This window comes from Elephas maximus, chromosome X, assembly GCF_024166365.1.
Source record: "Elephas maximus indicus isolate mEleMax1 chromosome X, mEleMax1 primary haplotype, whole genome shotgun sequence".
Classification (NCBI taxonomy): Eukaryota; Metazoa; Chordata; class Mammalia; order Proboscidea; family Elephantidae; genus Elephas; species Elephas maximus.
The window spans coordinates 1,070,296-1,092,656 of record NC_064846.1 but is presented as its reverse complement, the minus strand read 5'-3'; the positions used below and the strand labels follow the sequence as shown (position 1 = coordinate 1,092,656).

General features: G+C 39.3%; 1 protein-coding gene across 3 annotated transcripts in view; it reads right to left on the bottom strand.

Annotated features, from left to right (window-relative positions):
- F8 (coagulation factor VIII) overlaps positions 1-22,361 on the bottom strand; it is a 138,707-nt gene that overhangs the window by 59,347 nt on the left and 56,999 nt on the right. For 2 of the 3 annotated variants that reach the window (XM_049872383.1, XM_049872382.1), the window contains 4 exons: positions 20,429-20,522; positions 18,436-18,650; positions 14,118-14,268; positions 11,769-11,978 (listed from right to left, as the gene is read on the bottom strand). In XM_049872383.1, the coding sequence (XP_049728340.1) occupies positions 11,769-11,978; positions 14,118-14,268; positions 18,436-18,650; positions 20,429-20,522 (670 nt within the window). The remainder of the gene's footprint in view (positions 1-11,768; positions 11,979-14,117; positions 14,269-18,435; positions 18,651-20,428; positions 20,523-22,361) is intronic. The other variant, XM_049872384.1, reaches the window with a different exon arrangement.

The following is a 22,361-nucleotide window of genomic DNA, read 5'->3' as shown; positions in this document are numbered from 1 at the left end:
GGTTTGGTTGGTTTATCTCTCATAAACATGGATCTAAAAATGCTCAACCAAATTCTAGCCAACAGAATTCAGTATCATATAAAAAAAAAATAATACACCACAACCAAGTGTGATTCATACCAGGTATACAAGGATAGTTCAACAAAAGAAAATCAATCACATAATCCACCACATAAATAAAATCAAAGAATCACATGATCATCTCAATCAACGCAGAAAAGGCATTCGATAAAGTCCAACGCCCATTCCTGATAAAAACTCTCAATAAAATAGGAATAGAAGGGAAATTCCAAAACCCTATGGGGGCAGTTCTACTCTGTCCTATAGGGTCGCTTTGAGTCAGAATCGACTTGACAGCAACAGGTTTGGTTTTCTTATATATATATATATATATATATATATATATATATATATATATATATATATATATATATATATTCACACACATATATGTATATATACGTAGGAAACCCTGGTGGCGTAGTGGTTAAGTGCTACGGCTGCTAACCAAAGAGTCGGCAGTTCAAATCCACCAGTTCAAATCCACCAGTTCAAATTGACTCGACGGCACGGGGTTTGGGTTTTGGTTTTTATATATATGTATGTATATATATATTTATATATCAAAAACCAAAACCCAAACCCCGTGCCGTCGAGTTGACTCAACTCATAGAGACCCTATAGGACAGGGTAGAACTGCCCCAGAGTTTCCAAGGAGCGCCTGGTGGATTTGAACTGCCGACCCTTTGGTTAGCAGCCGTAGCACTTAACCACTATGCCACCAGGGTTTCCTACATATATATACATATAAATAATTTCAATATTTATATATACACACACAAAACCAACAAGCAACATCATTCTCAATGGAGACAGACTGAAAACATTCCCACTGAGAACTGGAACAGACAAGGATACCCTTTATCACCACTCCTATTTAACATTGTGCTGGAAGACCTAGCTAGAAGCAACAATGCAAGAAAAAAAAATAAAGGGCATCCAAACTGGTAAAAAGCAGAAGTAAAACTATCCCTATTCACAGATGATATGATCCTATTCTCAGGGAACCCGAAAGACTACACAAGAAAACTACTGTAACTAATAGAAAGATTCAGCAGAGTACCAGGATACAAGGAAAACATACAAAAATCAGTTGGATTCCTATTAAAAAATTTACAAACAACCCTTATGATAATTTAGGAGCCCTGGTGGCACAGTGGTTAAAAGCGCAGCTGTTAACCAAAAGGCTGGCAGTTTGAAGCCACCAGCATACGGGGCAGTTCTGCTCTGTCCCATAGGGTCGCTATGAGTCAGTCTGCAGTCTCAGGGTTAAGGATCATTAAAGCCGGTGTGCAATTCATATGATGGAAATGTACAACCTAACCTTTCACATCAATTTATTATTAGGTTATCAGGCCCGAGCAAAAAGTGTACTAAAGTGAAGATATGGTTACTGCTGTCCTATGATGTAACAGGACTAACAGTTAAGATGATTAGTCTGAAAAGATACATTCCTCACAAAGGCTAGCAGATTAATTACTGCCTACTTTCTAGGTACAAATTGATTGCAGACATTTTTTAAAAAACAATAATCTTGTTACAAAAATAAAATCTCATACCTGAGTTCATTCAATCAACAAGTATTCAGTACCTCTTATGCTTAGGTACTGTGCTAGGTACTGGGAATACAGCACTGGGCATGAGCAAGATGAATCCTTCTCCAATGTACCTCACATACCAGTGGAAGGAAACTGACAATCAACAACAACAAAACATCCCACAAATACACATGCGCATAAACACACACAAAGACAGGTAATAAGCCAACGTTGGGCCAAATTTTTATCTATTAAACTGTGATATAAAATGAACATAACTTAATGTAAGATAGGCATTACCAATGACAACCCAAATCAAAATGAACCACCCTTTCTCCCTTCTTCTCTTCTATACACCCTTCTCCTTTAAATAATTACCTGGAACTCCAAACTATGTAAGGATTTCAAAGTGTCTCAAAATGTAGTTGCTTGGAGGACAGAATATGTTTCCTCTCAGAAGCTATGTTACTTTCTAGACTAGTTAAAAACACTCTTAGGGCTATTTTAGACATGAAGAACTATTTAATGTTCAGGCACTACCTACGGGAAACTGTAACTTGAAATATCAGATAAACCTTTCCCTGGTGATGAAAGGAAAAAAAAATCAGTTGGATTCCTATACACCAATAAAGAGAACTACAAAAAGGAAATCAGGAAAATAATACCATTTATGTTGTTGTTAGGTGCCATCATGTCAGTTCTGACTCATAGCGACCCTATGTGCCACAGAACGAAACACTGCCCGGTCCTGCACCATGCTCTCAATTGTTGTTATGCATGAGCCCATTGTTGCAGCCACTGCGTCAATCCATCTCATTGAGAGTCTTCCTCCTTTTCTCTCACCCTCTACTTTACCAAGCATGATGTCCTCCTCCAGGGACTGATCCCTCCTGAAACATGTCCGAAGTATGTGAGACACAGTCTTGCCATCCTTGCTTCTAAGGAGCATTCTGGTTGTAGTTCTTCCAAGACACATTTGTTTGTTCTTTTGGCAGTCCATGGTATATTCGATATTCTTCACAAACACAATTCAAAGGCATCAACTCTTCTTCAGTCTTTCTTATTCACTGTCCAGCTTTCACATGCATATAATGGGATTGAAAATACCATGCTTGGATCAGGCGTACCTTAGTCTTCAAGGTGACATCTTTGATTTTCAACACTTTAAAGAGGTCCTTTGCAGCCGATTTGCCCAATGCAATGTGTCTTTTGATTTCTTGACTGTTGCTTCCGTGGGTGTTGATTGTGGATCCAAGTAAAATAAAATCCTTGACAATTTCCATCCTTTCGTTTATCATAATGTTGCTTATTGGTCGAGTTGTGAGGATTTTTGTTTTCTTTATGTTGAGGTATAATCCATACCGAAGGCTGTGATCTTTGATTTCATCAGTGTGCGCTTCAAGTCCTCTTAACTTTCAGCAAGCAAGGTTGTGTCATCTGCATAACGAGGGTTGTTAATGAATCTTCCTCCAATCCTGATGCCCCATTCTTCTTCATATAGTCCAGTGTCTCAGAATATTTGCTCAGCATACAGACTGAATAGGTATGGTAAAAGGATACAACTCTGATGCACAACTTTCCTGACTTTAAACCATGCAGGATCTCCTTGTTCTGTCCGAACAACTGCCTCTTGATCTATGTACAGGTTTCTCATGAGCAGAATTAAGTGTTCTGGAATTCCCATTCTTCGCCATGTTATCCATAATTTGTTATGATCCACACAATCGAATGTCTTTACATAGTCAATAAAACACAGGTAAATGTTACTTACCAGCTTCTGCAGTCTCAAATTGATCAAACATGCAATCAGGATGCATTGATAATTACTGATGATTGGAATGTAAAAGTTAGAAACTAAGAAGAAGGATCGGTAGTTGGAAAATATGGCCTTCATGATAGAAATGATGCTGGGGATTGCATGATAGGATTTTGCAAGACCAACGACTTCTTCATTGCAAATACCTTTTTTTCACCAACATAAATGGCCACTATATACATGGACCTCACCAGATAAAAAACACAGGAATCAAATCGACTACATCTGTGGAAAAAGACAATGGAAAAGCTCAATATCATCAGTCAGAACAAGACCAGGGGCCAACTGTGGAACAGACCATCAATTGCTCATATGCAAGTTCAAATTGAAACTGTAGAAAATTAGAACAAGTCTAGAAGAGCTAAAATATGACCTTGAGTATATCCCACCTGAATTTACAGACCATCTGAAGAACAGATTTGACTCGCTGAATACTAATGACCGAAGACCAGATGAGTTATGGAATAACATCAAGGACATCATCCATGAAGAAAGGAAGAGGTCATTAAAAAGACAGGAGAGAAAGAAAAGACCAAAATGGATGTCAGAAGAGACTCTGAAACTTGCTCTTGAATGTCGAGCGGCTAAAGCAAAAGGAAGAAATGAAGTAAAACAGCTGAACAGAAGATTTCGAAGGGTAGCTAGAGAAGACAAAGTGAAGTATTATGATGACATGTGAAAAGAGCTGGAGATAGAAAACCAAAAGGGAAGAACATGCTCGGCATTTCTCAAGCTGAAAGAACTGAAGAAAAAATTCAAGCCTCGAGTTGCAATAGTGGAGGATTCTATGGGGAAAATATTAAACAACACAGAAGCATCAAAAGAAGATGGAAGGAATACACAGTCTTTATACTAAAAAGAACTGGTCGACATTCAACCATTTCAAGAGGTAGCGTATGAACAGGAACCAATGGTACTGAAGGAAGAAGTCCAAGCTGCACTAAAGGCATTGGAGAAAAACAAGGCTCCAGGAATTGATGGAATATCAATTGAGATGTTTCAACAAACAGATGCATCACTGGAGGTGCTCTCTCATCTATGCCAAGAAATACGGAAGACAGCTTCCTGGCCAAATAACTGGAAGAGATCCATATTTATGCCTATTCCTAAGAAAGGTGATCCAACCTAATGTGGAAATTATCAAACAATATCATTAATATCACACACAAGCAAAATTCTGCTGAAGATCATTCAAAAACGGCTGCAGCAGTATATGGACAGGGAACTGCCAGAAATTCAGGCCAGATTCAGAAGAGGATGTGGAACCAGGGATATCATTGCTGATGTCAGATGGATCCTGACTGAAAGCAGAGAATACCAGAAGGATGTTTACCTGTGTTTTATTGACTATGCAAAGGCATACCATTTATAATAGCCCCTAAAAAAATAAAATACTTAGGAATAAATCTAACCAGGGACGTACAAAGAAATCTACAAAACGCTACTGCAAGAAACCAAAAGAGACCTGCGTAAATGGAAAAACATACCATGTTCATCAATAAAACGTGCCGTCGAGTAGGTAAACTCAATGTTGTGAAAATGTCAATTCTACCCAAGGCAATCTACAAATACAATGCAATCCAAGTCCAAATACCAACAGAATTCTTTAAAGAGATGGGAAAAACTATCATTAAATTAATATGGAAAGGGAAGAGGCCCCAGATAAGTAAAGCAGCATTGAAGAAGAATAAAGTAGGAGGACTTGCACTACCTGACCTCAGAACCTACTATACAGCTATGGTAGTCAAAACAGCCTGATGCTGGTACAATGACAGACACATTGACCAATGGAATGGAATCGAGAAACCAGATGTACATCCATCCACCTATGGTCACCAGATCTTTGACAAAGGCCCTAAGTCCATTAAATTAGGAAAAGACAGTCTTTTTACAAATGATGCTGGCAAAAGTGGATGTCCATCTGTAAAAAAAGAAACAGGACCCATACCTCACACCATACACAAAAACTAATTCAAAATGGATCAAAGACCTAAATATAAATTCAAAAACTATACAGATCATGGAAGAAAAAATAAGGTCAACACTAGGGGCCCTAATATAGGGCATAAATAGGATACAAATCATAACTAATAATACAAAAACACCAAAAGATAAGCTAGATAACTGGGATCTTCTAAAAGTTAAACACTTCTGATCATCAGAAGACTTCACTAAAAAAGTAAAAAGAGAATCTACAGACTGGGAAAAAATTTTTGACTATTACGAATCAGACAAAGGTCTAATCTCTAAAATCTACCAGAAAATCCAAAAGCTCTGCAACAAAAAGACAAATAACCCAATTTAAAATGGGCAAAGGAAATGAACAGACACTTCACCAAATAAGACATTCAAGTGGCCAACAGACACATGAGGAAATGCTCCAGATCACTAACCATTAAAGAAATGCAAATCAAAACTACAATGAGACAACATCTCACCACAATACTACTGGTACTAATAAAAAAAAACTCAGAAAGTAACAAATGTTAGAGAGACTGCTGGGAGATTGGAACTTTTATGCACTGCTGGTGGGAATGCAAAATGGTATAACCATTTTGGAAAATGATATGGTGCTTCCTGAAAAAGCTAGAAATAAAAATACCACATAATCCAGCAATTCTACTCCTAGGAATGTATCCTAGAGAAATAAGAGCTATTACATGAACAGACATATGCACACCCATGTTCACTGCAGCATTATCCACAACAGCAAAAAGGTAGAAACAACCTAAGTGCCCATCAGCAGATGAACGGATAAACAAACTGTGGTACATACACACGATGGAGCACTACGCAACAATAAAGAAAAATGATCAATCTGTGAAATATCTTGCAACACGGGTGAATCTGAAGGGTATTATGCTGAGTAAAATAAGTCAGTCACAAAAGGACAAATACTACATGAGACTACTAGTATAAAAACTCATGAAAAGGTTTACACACAGAAAGAAACAATCTTTGATGGTTACAAGGGAGGGGAGGGGGAGAAGGGAAAAACACTAAGTAGAGAGTAGATAAGTGAAGGCTAAGGCAGTACACAATACTGGGGAAGTCCGCACAACATAGTCATAGAAAGGCAAAGTCATAGAAGCTCCATAGACACATCCAAACACCCTGAGGGGCCAAGTTACTGGGCTGAGGGCTGGGGACCATGGTCTCAGGAGACATGTAGCCCAATTGGCATAACATAGTTCATAAAGAAAATGTTCTACATCTGGAGTCTTAAAAGCTTGTGAGTGGCCATCTAAGATAAGTCTACTGGTCCCACCCTGTCTGGAACAAGGGAAAATTAAGACAACTAAAGACACAAGAGAAAGATTAGTCCAAAGGATTAATGGACCACAAGTACCACAGCCTTCACCAGACCGATTCCCACACAACTAGATGGCAGCCGGCTACCACCACTGACTGCTGTGACAGGGATCACAATAGATGGTTTCAGACAGAGCTGGAGATAAATGTAGAATGAAATTCTAACTCATAACAAAAGTCCAGACTTACTGGCTGACAGAGGCTGGAGAAACCCCAAGAGCATGGCCCCTGGATGCCTTTTAACTCAGTACTGGGGTCATTCCTGATGTTCACCATTTGGCCAAGGATTGGACTGGCCTATAGAACAGACAGTAGCACATGCAATTCAGCCATGTATACAGGACTGAAGAGGCAGAGGTGGGAAGGCAGAAGGGGACAGGAAAGCTGGATGAATGGAAATGGGGAATCTGAGGTTGAGAAGGGGAGACTGCTGACACATTGTGGCGTTGGCAACAAATGTCACAAAACAATATGCATATTGATTGTTTAATGAGAAACTAATTAGCTCTGTAAACTTTCACCTAAAACAATAAAAAAGAAAACAGAAAGAAATTAACATTCGATTCTTTATGCTTTGCAAAGCGCTGGTGGCCCAGTGGTTAAGAGATCAGCTGCTAACCAAAAGGTCAGCAGTTCAAATCCACCAGGCACTCCTTAGAAACCCTATGGGGCAGTTCCACTCCATTCTATTGGGTTGCTATGAGTTAGAATTAAGTTGATGGCAATGAGTTTTTTTTTTTTTGCCAAGTAAAAAAATAAGTAAATAACTAAGAAGAAGAATGTTTGAGATAAAACTTGCCACCACTGACCTGTCAAAGGCAGAAAATGTGATTAGAGATACTTTAATCTACTAGTCTTGTCCCTAAGGACGTAAGTGGATGAGCCTTTGTGGGGAAGAGGAGGACGTGTATCTCACCGGCTGCCTATGCTTTGTTGCAGGAGGGAAGATGGGTCAAATAGCTTAGAGTTTGGGGAGAAATTTTAGTCCTTAGGCTCAAAGAATGTTTATTTTTAACTGCTGGAATTAAAACAGATTCAAAGGAAAAACAAAATATCTCACTTCCCATCTCCCCTAACAACCACTGAAACTGACATTCTACCATTACAGATCTACTTTTTTTAAGTTAAGTTTCTGTCCTTTAAAAAAGACAGGTACTTCTAGGATTCAACAGTTATTAACACCATAGTGTGAATACCCATTGCAGGAGTGGATTCTGACTCTTAGCAACCCTACAGGACAGAGTAGAATTGCCCCATAGGGTTTTCCAGCCTGTAAATCTTTACAGAAGCAGACTGCCATATCTTTCTCTCTTGGGGTGGCTGGTGGGTTCAAACTGCCGACCTTTTAGTTAGCAGCCAAGCGCTTAAGCACTGAACCACCAAGGCTCCTATACAGTGTAAATAAATTTAAGGCAGTCTCTGGGCTACTAACATCTGACTTACATACAACCCCCGCAAAGCCTATTCTATTAAAAATTCAAGGTACATACAATGGTTCATAATAACAAACAAGCACTATTTTGTGATGTGCATCAAAATATTATCATTATGTTAAAGATGTTTTAGTGTATCTGGAAGTGTTTCTTTAATGATTTTATGCATAGAAAGGTACACTATATACTATATACTAACATTTGACTAACTGACATTAGAGACAAACCCTACCTAACTGGTCCGACTTACTTACAAATTTGACTTAAAGACAGATTTAGGAACAGAAATTGTTCATAATCTGGGGACTGCCTTTATAAAATTAAAGGCGAAGTCTGGTCAGTGTGCTTAGAAGTTGAGCATCATACAAAGAAAATAGTTTAGGAAGATTCATGTACTTGATCTTGATTAACTGACACTGAGTCAAAAGGACCACGGTGGTAGCAGTAGAAGTTTTAAGTTGTGGTAGGCTTTTGAATTGTTGCTGTTGTTAGGTGCCGTCGAATTGGCTCTGACTCATAGTGACCCTATGTACAACAGAAGGAAACACTGCCCAGTGCTGCGCCATCCTCACAATTGTTGTTAATGCTTGAGCCCATTGTTGCAGCCACTGTGTCAATCTATCTCACTGAGAGTCTTCCTCTTTTTCTCTCACCCTCTACTTTACCAAGCATGATGTCCTCCTCCAGGGACTGGTCCCTCCTGATAACATGTCCAAAATATGTGAGACATAGTCTCACCATCCTTGCTTATAAGGAGCATTCTGGTTGTACTTCTTCCAAGACAGATTTATTCGTTTTTTAGCTGTCCATAGTGTATTCAATATTCTTCACCATCACCATAATTCAAAGGCATCAGTTCTTCTCTGGTCTTCCTTATTTATTGTTCAGCTTTCGCATGCATATAAGGTGATTGAAAATACCGTGGCTTGGTCAGGTGCACCTTAGTCCTCAAAGTGACATCTTTGCTTTTGAACATTTTAAAGAGGTCTTTTTTTTTTTTGCAGCGGATTTGCCCAATGCAATGTGACGGTGATTTTCTGACTGCTGCTTCCATGGGCATTGATTGTGGATCCAAGTAACATGAAATCTTCGACAAATTCAATCTTTTCTCCATTTATCGTGATGTTGCTTATTGGTCCAGTTGTGAGGATATTCAGAACTTTAGCCCATGGCAAATAAAGGCACTTTTTACAGCAAAGACTTTGAAGTTAAATATATGAGTTTGCACTGTCATTAAAATACGTTGCTCTTACCAAATCACTTGAACTGTTTAATATATGCCCAAATGTGAGCTAAAGAGCATAAGACTGGCTAGTGAAGCATATAGTATTACTATGTATTACAGTACTATAATATTACAGTGAAAGTATAATATAAATAACTAACCTGAATAAAATTAAATCAAGTCTACAAGAGCCAAAGTATGACCTTGAGTATATCCCACGTAAATTTAGAGACCATCTCAAAAATAGATTGGGCGCATTGAATGCTAACAACTGAAGATCAGACGAGCTGTGGGATGACACCAAGGACATCGTACATAAAGAAAGCAATAGGTCATTAAAAAGACAGGAGAGAAAGAAAAGACCAAAATAGACGTCAGAAGAGACTCTGAAACTTGCTCTTGAACATAGAGTAGCTAAGGCGAATGGAAGGAATGATGACATAAAAGACCTGAGCAGAAAATTTCAAAGGGCAGCTCCAGAAGACAAAGTAAGGTATTACAATGAAATGTGCAAAGACCCGGAATTAGAAAACTGAAAGGGAAGAACACACTCTGCATTTCTCAAGCTGAAAGAACTGAAGAAAAAATTCAAGCCTCGAGCTGCAATGTTGAAGGACTCTATGGGCAAAATATTGAAGGATGCAGGAAGCATCAAAAACAGATGGAAGAAAAATACACAGTCACTGTACCAGAAAGAATTGGTTGGCGTTCAACCATTTCAGGAGGCAGAATAAGATCAAGAACTGATGGTACTGAAGGAAGAAGTCCAAGCTTCACTGAAGGCATTGGCGAAGAGGCTCCGGGAATTGTAGAAATACCAATTGAGATGTTTCAGCAAATGGATGCAACGCTGGAAGCACTCATTCATCTATGCCAAGAAATTTGGAAGACAGTCACCTGGCCAACCGACTGGAAGAGATCCATATTTGTGCCTACCTTAAAGAAAAGTGATCTAACAGAATGGGGAAATGGTTGGACAATACCATTAATATAACACGCAAGTAAAATTTTGCTGAAGATAATTCAAAAATGGTTGCAGCAGTACATCCATAAGGAACTGGCAGAAATTGAAGCTGGATTCAGAAGAAGATGTGGAATGAAGAATGATAACATTGCTAATGTCAGATGGCTCTTGGTTCAAAGCAGAGGATACCAGAAAGACGTTTACCTGTGTTTTATTGACTATGCAAAAGCATTTGACTATAATCGTTTGACTGTGTGGATCATAACAAATTATGGATAAAATTGCGAAGAATGGGAATTCCAGAACATTTAATTGTACCCATGAGGAACCTACGCATAGACCAAGAGGCAGTCGTTCGAACAGAACAAGGGGATACTGAGTGATTTAAAGTTAGGAAAGGTGTGCGTCAGGGTTGTATCCTTTCACCATACCTATTCAATCTGTATGCTGAGCAAATAATCCGAGAAGCTGGACTATATGAAGAAGAACGGGGCATCAGGATTGGAGGAAGACTCATTAACAACCTGTGTTATGCAGACGACACAACCTGGCTTGCAAAAAGCGAAGAGGAGTTGAAACACTTACTGATGAAGATCAAAGGCTACAGCCTCCAGCACGGATTACACATCAAGATAAAGGAAACAAAACTCCTTACAACTGGACCAATACGCAAAATCATGATAAACGGAGAAAAGATTGAGATTGTCAAGGATTTCATTTTACTTGGATCCACAATCAACGACCAATGGAAGCAGCAGTCAAGAACTCACACAAGTATTACTTTGGGTAAATTGCTGCAAAAAAAAAACCTCTTTAAAGTGTTAAAAAGCAAAGATGTCACTTTGAGGACTAAGGTGTGCCTGACTCAAGCCGTGGTATATTCTCAATCTATTCATACGGATGTGAAACCTGGACAATGAATAATGAAGACCGAAGAAGAACTGATGCCTTTGAATTGTGGTGCTGGCAAAGAATATTGAATATACCGTGGACTGCCAAAAGAATGAACAAATCTGTCTTGGAAGAAGTACAATCAGAATGCTCCTTAGAAGTGAGGATGGAGAGACTGTGCCTTACATACTCTGGACATGTTGTCAGGAAGGGCGAGTACCCGAAGGAGGACATCATGCTTGGTAAAGTAGAGGGTGAAAGAAAAAGAAGACTCTCAATGAGATGCATTGACACAGTGGCTGCAACAATGGGCTCACACATAGCAATGACTATGAGAACGGCACAGGACTGGGCAGTTTTTCTGTCTATTGTACATAGGGTGGCTGTGAGTTGAAGCCGACTTGATGACACCTAAGAATAACAACAACCTGAGTTTTTATAAATATAATATATACAACTGACATCTTTTTATCAGTATAACATATATAACTAATATAATGCATTATATTTATAAATATAAATAACTAACCTGGGTTTTCCATTGACATGAAGACTGTTTCTCCCGAGAATGGGAATAGGGTAAGTGTGTCTTCAAAGACCATTTTGTGTTTGAAGGTATATCCAGAGAAGAAGACAGACAGAAAGTCGGTCTGTGCTCCAACACTTAGAATGTACCAGTATGCCACCTCATGCAAACAAACTGACAACTGCAAGTTATCAAAAACATAGCCATTGATGCCTGCAAAAGCAATGGAGAATAAGAAGTTTTAGCAGCATTCCAAATTTATTATTTTGGATTATCAAGATATGATTTGAAATGATTATATATAATGCCCATCATTTCAGTCCCAAGAAGGGATACTTCCAATATGTCTGTTGTTGTCATTGTCGTCGTCGTTGTTAGTTGCCATCAAGGTGATTCTGACTCATGGCAACCCCACGTGTGCAGAGTAGAACTGCTCCAAAGGGTTTTCAAGGCCGTGACCTTTTGAAGGAGCCCTGATGGTGCAGTGGTTAAGAGCTTGGCTGCTAACTGAAAGGTTGGCAGTTTGAGTTCACCAGCTGCTCCCTGGAAACCCTATGAGGCAGTTCTACTCTGTCCTATAAGGTGGCTATGAGACCGAATCGACTCCACAGCAACAGGTTTGGTTTGGTCGAACCTTTCAAAAGTAGATGGCCAAGCCTGTCTTCCGAATCACCTCCGCGTGGGTTCGAGCCACCAACCTTCTAACTAGTAGTCAAGTGCTTAATCATTTGTGCCACACAGGTATGTTGTTGTTGTTAGGTACCATCAAGGTGGTTGCAACTCACAGCGACCCTATGTACAATAGAACAAAACACTGCCTGGTCCTGAGCCATCCTCATAGTTGCTCGTATGTTCGAGCCCATTGTTGCAGCTACTGTGTCTATCCATCTTGTTGAGGGTCTTCCTCTTTGTTTGCTGACTCTCTACTTTACCAAGCATGATGTCCTTCTCCAGGAACTGGTCCGTCCTGATAACAGGTCCAAAGCACTTGGGATGAAACCTTGCCGTCCTCACTTCTAGGGAGCATTCTGGCTGTACTTCTCCCAAGACGGATTTGTTTGTTCATCTGGCAGTCATGGTATATTCAATATTCTCTGCCAACACCATAATTCAAAGGCATCAACTCTTCTTGGGTCTTCCTTATTCATTGCCCAATTTTTGTATGTACATGAGGCGACTGAAAATAACATGGCTTGGGTCAGTCACACCTTAGTTCTCAAAGTGACATCTTTGCTTTTCACCACTTTAAAAAGGTCTTTTGCAGCAGATTTGCCCAGCGCAATACATCGTTTGATTTCTTGACTGCTGCTTCCATGCATGTTGATTGTGGATCCAAGTAAAAAGAAATCCTTTACAACTTCAATCTTTTCTCCATTTATCACGATGTTTGTTGGTCCAGTTGTGAGGATTTTTGTTTTCTTTATGTTGAGGTGTAATCCATACTGAAGGCTGTGGTCTTTGATCTTCATTAGTAAGTGCTTCAAGTCCTCTTCACTTTCAGCAAGCAAGGTTGTGTCATCTGCATAATGCAGGTTGTTAATGAGTCTTCCTCCAATCCCGATGCCCTGTTCTTTTTCATATAGCCAGCTTCTCAGATTATTCACTCAGCATACAGATTGAATAAGTATGGTGCACATCTTTGCAGATTTTAAACCATACAATATCCCTTTGTTCTGTTCCAACGACTGCCTCTTGGTCTATGTATAGATTCCTCATGAGCACAAGTAAATGTTCTGGAATTTCCATTCTTCATAATGTTATCCATAATTTCTTATGATACACACAGTCAAATGCCTTTGCATAGCCAATAAAACACAGGTAAACATCTTTCTGGTATTCTCAGACATAAGCTTAGTGCAACTGAATAAGGACTAAAGTTCCTTGCCCTATAAGGTGTTAAGAGAGATTATAAAACCATTTTAATTAAAAGTGTGGTCTCATTGTAGGAATAGGCAAGTACATCAAATATAGAATATAGAGTCCAGAAACTGACATATATATATGTATGTGCATGTGTGTGTATTTATATGTGATTACATAATCACAGAGAAAATATGTTTTAACATGGGCTACCTGGACAAGAAATGGTTGGTGGAAACGTGTAACATGAAACAAGATGAGAAGATAAAAGGGAAGGGGAAGCCAAAGAAATAATGAAAGGAACAATAATGAATGCATTTTAAAAATATGCATTAAATGGTCACATTTATGTAAAATATATATGTTTGCATGTAACAAATGAAATATGACTCTTGCATAGCATGTAAATTCATTAATTATCTGGAGATCTAGTTGGTGGCATCGATTTCCTTTTATCCATTACCCATTGGATTCGAGTGCTGCTTTACTCACTGTACATCATGTTGGAGGCTTGAAACTCTGGATCCTGAGGCTGCACTCCTGCTGGATTGGGGAGGAAGCGCTGCATATTCTCTGTGAGGTACCAGCTTCGGTTCTCATCGAATACAGAAAACAGGATGACATTTCTTTTGTCTGACATCATCTGTTAATTGCAAGTATTGAAAGGGGGAAAGAAACGGAACTGGTATTATGAGGTAGAAATTAGCACTCTATGATGGAAGCAATGGCATGCACATGATATATCTATAATCCTTTTTGGTTCAATCCATTTCCTTCTGTGGCTACTACTATGGCATGTACCTGGGCCTGGGAGTGCACGTGGGTGCTACAAACAGTGAGTATGTGTTTAGAGCAAATGCATCTTCAGGGCAAGAGGGTGACTAGATCCATTAAACCACACTGATAGCCCAAAGTCCATTAAATAGGGAAAAGACAGTCTTTTTAGCAAATGGTGCTGGCAAAACTGGAATGTCCGTCTGTAAAAAAATGAAACAGGGCCCAAACCTCACACCATACACAAAAACTAATTCAAAATGGATCAAAGGCCTAAATAAAAAATCAAAAACTATGAAGATCATAGAAGAAAAAATAGGGCCAATGCTAGACGTGCTAATACATGGCATAAATAGTACACGAACCATAACTAATAATACACAAACACCAGAAAATGAGCTAGATAACTGGGATCTTCTAAAAAGTGAACACTTATGCTCATCAAAAGAGTGAAAAAGAACCTACAGGCTGGGAAAGAAATTTTTGGCTATGACAAATTGGAGAAAGGTCTAATCTCTAACTCTACAGGAAAATCCAACACCTCTACAACAAAAAGACAATTCAGTTAAAAAATGGACAAAGGATATGAACAGACACTTCACCAAAGAAGACATTCGGGCAGCTAACAGACACATGAGGAAATGCTTGAGATCACTAGTTATTAGAGAAATGCAAATCAAAACTACAATGAGATACCATCTCACCCTGACATTACTGGCGTGAACCAAAAAAAAAACAGAAAATAACAAATGTTGGAGAGGCTACAGGGAGCTTGGAACTCCTATGCACTGCTGGTGGGAATGTAAAATGGTGCAACCATTTTGAAAAATGATACGGCACTTCCCTGAAAAGCTAGAAATAGAAATATCACACGATCCAGCAATCCCGCTCCTAGGAATATAACCTAGAAAAATAAGAGACGTCGCAGAAATAGACATATGCACACCCATGTTCATTGCAGCATTATTCACAATAGCAAAAAGATGGAAACAACCTAAGTGCCCATCAGCAGAGGAATGGATAAACACACTATGGTACATACACACAATGGAGTATTGTGCAACAATAAAGAACAACGATGAATCTGTGAAGCATCTCACAACATGGACGTATCTGGAGGGCATTACGCTGAGTGAAATAAGTCAATCACGAAAGGTCAAATATTGTATGAGACCACTAGTATAAAAACTCATGATAAGGTTTACACACAAAAAGAAACCATCTTTGATGGTTATGAGGGAGGGGAGGGGAGGGAAGGGAAAAATACCAGACAATAGAAAAGTGGTAACTTTGGTGAAGGCTAAGACAGTACACAACACCGAGGAAGCCAGCACAGCTTGTCCAAGGCAGGGTCATAGAAGCTCCATAGCCACATCCAAACTCCCTGAGGGACCGAATTACTGGGCTGAGGGTTGTGGGGACCAAGGTTTCAGGGAACACCTAGCTCAATTGGCATAACATAGTTTTTAAAGAAAATGTTCTACATTCTACTTTAGTGAGTAGTGTCTGGGGTCTTAAAAGCATGTGAGCAGCCATCTAAGATACTCCACTGGTCTCACCCCGTCTGGAGCAAGGGAGAATGAAGAAAACCAAAGACATAAGGGAAAGATTAGTCCAAAGGACTAATGGACCACAGGTACCACAGCCTCCAGCAGGCTGAGTCCAACACAACTAAATTGTGCCTGGCTACAACCACCAACTGCTCTGACAAGGATCACAACAGAGGGTCCCGGACAGAGCTGGAGAAAAATGTAGAACAAAGTTCTAACAACAACAACAACAACAAAAAAGACCAGACTTACTGGTGTGACAGAGACTGGAGAAATCTGGAGAGCACGGCCCAGGCACTCTTTTAATTCAGTACTGACGTCACTCATGAGGTTAACCCTTCAGCCAAAGATTAGATGGGCCCATGAAAGAAAACAAGACTAAATGGGCACACCAGCCCAGGGGCAAGGACTAGAAGGCAAGAGGGGACAGAGAAGCTGGTAATGGGGAACCTAAGGTCGAGAAGGGGAGAGCGTTGACATGTGGTGGAGTTGGCAACCTATGTCACAAAACAAAATGTGTATTAACTGTTTAATGAGAAACTAATTTGCTCTGTAAACCTTCATCTAAATACAATAAAAAGAGAGTTAAAAAAAAACACACACGCATTAATACCCTAAGTCTGATGTTTAAAAATGCTTCAATTTTTTCAGAAGATCTGTTTGTATATAAACCAAATTTGTGAATTAGTCACTAGTCACTTGCTAACTGAACCAGATAAGATTTAATGTGTAAACCTCACTAATGTGTATAAATTTCATTTCGTATAACCTATAGCCACAAAGGAGTCCTGGTGGTGCAGTGGCTAAGAGCTACGGCTGCTAACCAAAAGGTCCACCAGCCGCTCCTTAGAAACCCCACGAGGCAGTTCTACTCTGTCTTATAGGGTTGCTATGAGTTGGAATCAACTCGTTGGGAATGGGTTTGGGTTTTTGGGTGTAGTTACAAAGGAGCTCTGGTAGTGCAGTGGCTAAAGAGCTCAGGTGCTAACTGAAAGGTAGGCGTTCAAACCCAACAGCTGCTCCGGGGAAGATGTGGCAGTCTGTTTAAGTGAAGAGTTACAGCCTTGGAAACCCTATGGGGCGGTTCTACTCTGTCCTATAGGGTCTCTATGAGTTGGAATCGACTTGCTGGTAGTGGGTTTGGTTTTACAGTGACAAAGGGAGTGGTTGTTCAGTGGTAGAATTCTCACCTTCCGCGTGGGAGACCCTGGCAATCTACTTCTAAAAATCGGCCATTGAAAACCCTACAGAGCACAACGGTCCGATCCACAACCAATCACGGGGATGACATAGGACTGGGCGGTGTTTTGTTCCATTGCACATGGGGTTGTCATGAGTTGGGGGATGACTCAATGACAACTAACAACAACATAGTAGCAATAACTAAAATGCTTGAGGGGAGGAGATTGGGGAATATAGAGGTACATTTCAATCTTTTTCCAAAAAGTGGTAGGAAAACTTTTAATCAGGAAAAATCTGTCAGGATGTGGCCTTGGCCAAATTTATGCCTTTCTGGGTTTGTGTGCCACATGTTTTACCTGTAAATCTTTATGGACGCAGACTGCCACATCTTTCACCCACAGAGTGGCTGGTGGGTCCAAACCACCAACCTTTCAGTTAGCAACCGAGCATTTAACCACTGTACCACCAGGGCTCCTACTCAAGCCTTAGCAATGAGTTATTCTGAAGTTAAGCAATGAATGAGTTTTTATTCACAGAATTTAGCTTATTTTTTTTTAATCAGCAGTTGTGGTTCAAATGCTAACAATATTAAATTCAAATAATTCTGAAATATTTTTATATCTTTCCCTGTCTTTCATTCAACAAATGTTTATTGAGTTCATACTAAATGCCAGGCACTGTGTTAGATGCTGGTGACATGCTGATTTTGAGGTACCTTTTTTTTGGGTTCCTCGGAAACCCTGGTGGTGTAGTGGTTAAGTATTACGGCTGCTGACCAAAGGGTCGGCAGTTCAAATCCGCCAGGCGCTCCTTGAAAACTCTATGCTGCGGTTCTACTCTGTCCTATAGGGTCGCTATGAGTCGGAATCAACTCGACGGCACTGGGTTTGGGTTTTTTTTGGTTTTGGGTTCCTCATAATGAGTTGTCCAGAGGAGGAGTCTAGGCTGTAGATACAAATGTGTGGGCCATCTAAAAATAGGTGGTAATTGAAGATGGAAAAATAGGCAAGATCACCTAGAGAAAGCTAAATCCCAGGTTGGGAATGAGTATTTTAGAAATAATCCAGAGCCCAGACTCTTCTATGCATCCAGCCAGCAAGTTTATTACACCAAACACATGTTCAATAAAGGCTAAGAGAGCCCCAGTTCATTTCTTTATTAGCCTACATTTCTGCTGTTATATTTTCTGCAGTGCGTAGGGGGGCAAATGGTGAAAGAGTATAAGCAATGTTATCTGGAAGTTCATCTGCATCACCATTCCATTTTTAGCTTCAAACCAAACACTGGAAAAGGAAATAGCTCACCTGGTTTCCTCTTTGATCTACAGATTCTTTGTAACAGATGAGGAGAGGGCCAATGAGTCCCGAAGCTAGATCTCTCTCCAGATTAATGAAGCTAGAGTAATATCGTGTCAGGCACCGAGGATCTGATTTAGTTGGCCCATCTTCTAAAGTCACTGTCCATTTATACTTGAATATCTCTCCTGGCATAATTTGAAGATCTTTCAAGTGTTTCACACCTAACCACACCCAAACCCAGAAATAGCTCAATTAGAGTATAACAAGCCACATATTGGCAACCTTGTTATTGTAAGGGATCAAGAAATTTATATGTACATATAAAGTTTCTCAATAAATGCAAACTGAAACTGCACATGCTATAATTTTAGAGTTCACACATTTTTTTTTTTTACAACAGGAGTAAGAACTAGGAGCTGCCCCCAAGCTAATGGGCCTCAGAGCAAGAACTATCTAATTTTGGTAATTAAAACTCACTTTTAAGGGTATGTTTAATACCTGAAGATCCAGTCTAAATAAAGATTTTCATTTTATATCCATTCCAAGACCTTCCTGACCACCATTAGGTTAAGCCTGACCTGTTGTTAGGGAACCTATAGGAAGTGAATAGCATGATATATTCTTTCAATATTTCTCAGTTACTTCTCTTCCCTCTTCTAGGAGCTGAGGGTGAAGCTGACTGGAAATGGGGAGCTATTGCAGGAGGAAAACTGAAGTCAGCATCTCTCACGTCAGGAAACTATGTGGTGCTGAGTTCCCCATGGAAACTCCATAAAAAAGCAAGACCCAACAATACAAGAGATTTATTTTAAATATAATACACAGATACACTGAAGGTAAATGGGTAGACAAAGATGCACACAAAAAAAATGGCTGGGGTGACTATATTAAAATCAGATAAAACAGACTTCAAGACAAAGCCAAAGCGCATTACAAGATAAAGAAGGCAAAAATGCAAAAAGCGTTCATTCCTCAAAAGATATAACAATCATAAATATGTATGTACTAATAATACAGCTTCAAAATACATGAAGAAAAAATTGGTAGAATTAAAAAGGGAAGCAATTCAACGGAGAATGAAATTTTAATACTCCTCTCAGTGACTGATAGAACAACTAGCAAAAAACAAATCAGTAAATGCATAGATTATCTGAATAACACAATCGACTTGACCTTATTTGTAGTTATAGAACACTATATCCTACAACTGAAAAATATACATTTTTTTCAAATGTACATGCAATGTTCCCCAAGCTAGACCATATTCTGGATCATAAAACAAATGTCAATATGCTTAAATGATTCAAATCATACAGAGTGTGTTTTCTGACCACAAAGGAATTAATAACAAAAATACATTAGGAAAACCACAAATATTTGAAAGTTTAAAAACATAATTACAAAAAAATCTACAGGTCAAAGAAAAAACCATGAGGGAAATTAGAAATGAAAAGGTAAGTATGCAGTTAAACCATATCACTTAACAGGTTGATAGACTGGTATAAGAGAAACAAAGGATTTTTTTTTGCCAGAAGACCTAGCTTCAATATATAGGTCACTGGCAGTGGAGAGGTGCCAACCTTATTGGCTGTGCAATATTTAAACATCACCAGTAGGTAATATCAAAAGTACATCAGGGGACTCCTAACTAATTTCATGAGACACCCCCTGAGGATTCCTAGAACTGATTTGGTATGACTTTAGACTGGGGCTGGAGATCCTATGTCAATAGCTGGGAACAAGAACCAGCAAAATCTTAGCATTGATGCCATGACCTCATTTGTATCTACAGATTGAAAAACCAAACCCACTGCCATCAAGTAGATTCCGACTCATAGCGACCCTATAGGACAGAGTAGAACTGTCCCATACGGTTTCCAGGGAGCACCTGGTAGATTTGAACTGCCAACCTTTTGGTTAGCAGCCGTAGCTCTTAACCACTACACCAGCAGGGTTCCCATCTACAGATCAGAACTATAAAAACTGGAGTAATACTTACCTTTTGGTAATCTCCCTGAGTGCAAAGGACTGACATTAGTGATTCCATGAGGATAGATGTTATATGGTCGGCTTGCTTGATTCTTAAATATAATCTGAAAGTATAAATGATACATAAGATCAAGTTCAAAGACAACTAGGATCAACAAGAAAACTGTGGTGTATCTCCAGGAAAAAACAAAACAAAAAAAAAAGCTCTCTGTATTCACACTATAGAGGTTTGAGCCTAGATAAAGTTCAAAATATTTGTTCCTTTCATAAAATTGCCCAGACAGCTATTCAGGTTTCTCACTAAAATCATCTTTCATTTTTAAAAATTTATTTCATTTGTTTCAGGAAATATTCCCTGAACCTTCTCACACTAACTGATATCAGATGTCTGCTGAGGAGATCCAGTATCAGTTAATGTGAGAAGGTGCAGGGAGAGAGAAACAGTGATTCAGGTAATAAATCCTCACCGAATGAGCAGGAATCACCAGGAGGGCATTTTTTTTTATAGTATTGAGCAAGAGTGGCAGGTGGCATTGTCTGATTGCATGAGCTTTAAAATTGGAAGAATGAAGAGAAATGGCATGGAAGCTGCAGTTAGCAAGCCTGACAAATTCAACCCCACCTCTAGATCTGAGGTGTGAGATGAAGGTAAAAACTAACTTCCACTTGTCTTATATCACACTCACCCAAACCCGCTAATCAACCAATTCTTTGCCTGTACCTGAGCAGCAGAATGGGCTAGGAGAAAAATCACACAGTTCTGCAACTACCCAGACCCAAACTAGCCTCTTTAAATTCATGACCACAGATCTCAAACGAACATGCAAACTACCTAGTTATCCTATAATGTTTGCCTATAAATTCATGTTCCCACCTCCTCAGCTATTTAATATTTGCTTGCTCCTCCTCACTCTCAGGTGCTTCTTTTTTTCCACTGAGAAAAGAGAAACCATCAGAACAGAACTTTCTCATCTTCCCACATTCAAATCTACCCATCTACATGCATACATGGTCATTATTCTTTCCTGTTAAAATCAGCTCCAAATCAGGGATGGATTACCCATAACACAGGTATGCACCCCCAGGCATCTGTCAGTTTGTCGCACTGTGGTGGCTTACACGTTGCTGTGATGCTGGAAGCTTTGGCAACGGTATCTCAAATACCAGCAGGCTTCAGTAGAGCTTCCAGGCTAAGACAGACTAGGAAGAAGGACCTGTCAGTCTACTTCTGAAAGAACTGGCCAGTGAAAATCTTATGAATAGCAGAGGAACACCGTCTGGCATACTGCAGGAAGATGAGCCCCTCAGGTTGGAAGGCACTCAAAAGACGACTGGAGAAGAGCCGCCTCCTCAAAGTAAAATTGACCTTAATGACATGGGTGGAGTCAAGCTTTCAGGGTCTTCCTTTACTAAGGTGGCACAACTGAAAATGAGAAGAAACAGCTGCAAACATCCAATAATAATGGGAACGTGGAATGTACGAAGTATGAATCTAGGAAAATTGGAAGCTGTCAAAAATGAAATGGAACTCATAAATATCAATATCCTAGACATTAGTGAGTTAAAATGGACTGGTATTGGTCATTTTGTATCAGATAATCATATGGTCTACTATGCCAGGAATGACAAATTAAAGAGAAATGGCATCACATTCATCATCAAAAAGAACATTTCAAGATCTATCCTGAAGTACAGTGCTGTCAGTGATAGGATAATATCCATTCACCTTCAAAGAAGACCAGTTAATACAACTATCATTCAAACTTATGCACCAACCACTAATGCCAAACATGAAGAAATAGAAGATTTTTACCAATTTCTGCAGTCTTAAATTGATCAAACATGCAATCAAGATGCATTGATAATTACCAGTAATTAGAATGCAAAAGTTGGAAACAAAGAAGGATTGGTAATTGGAAAATACGGCCATGGTGATAGAAAAT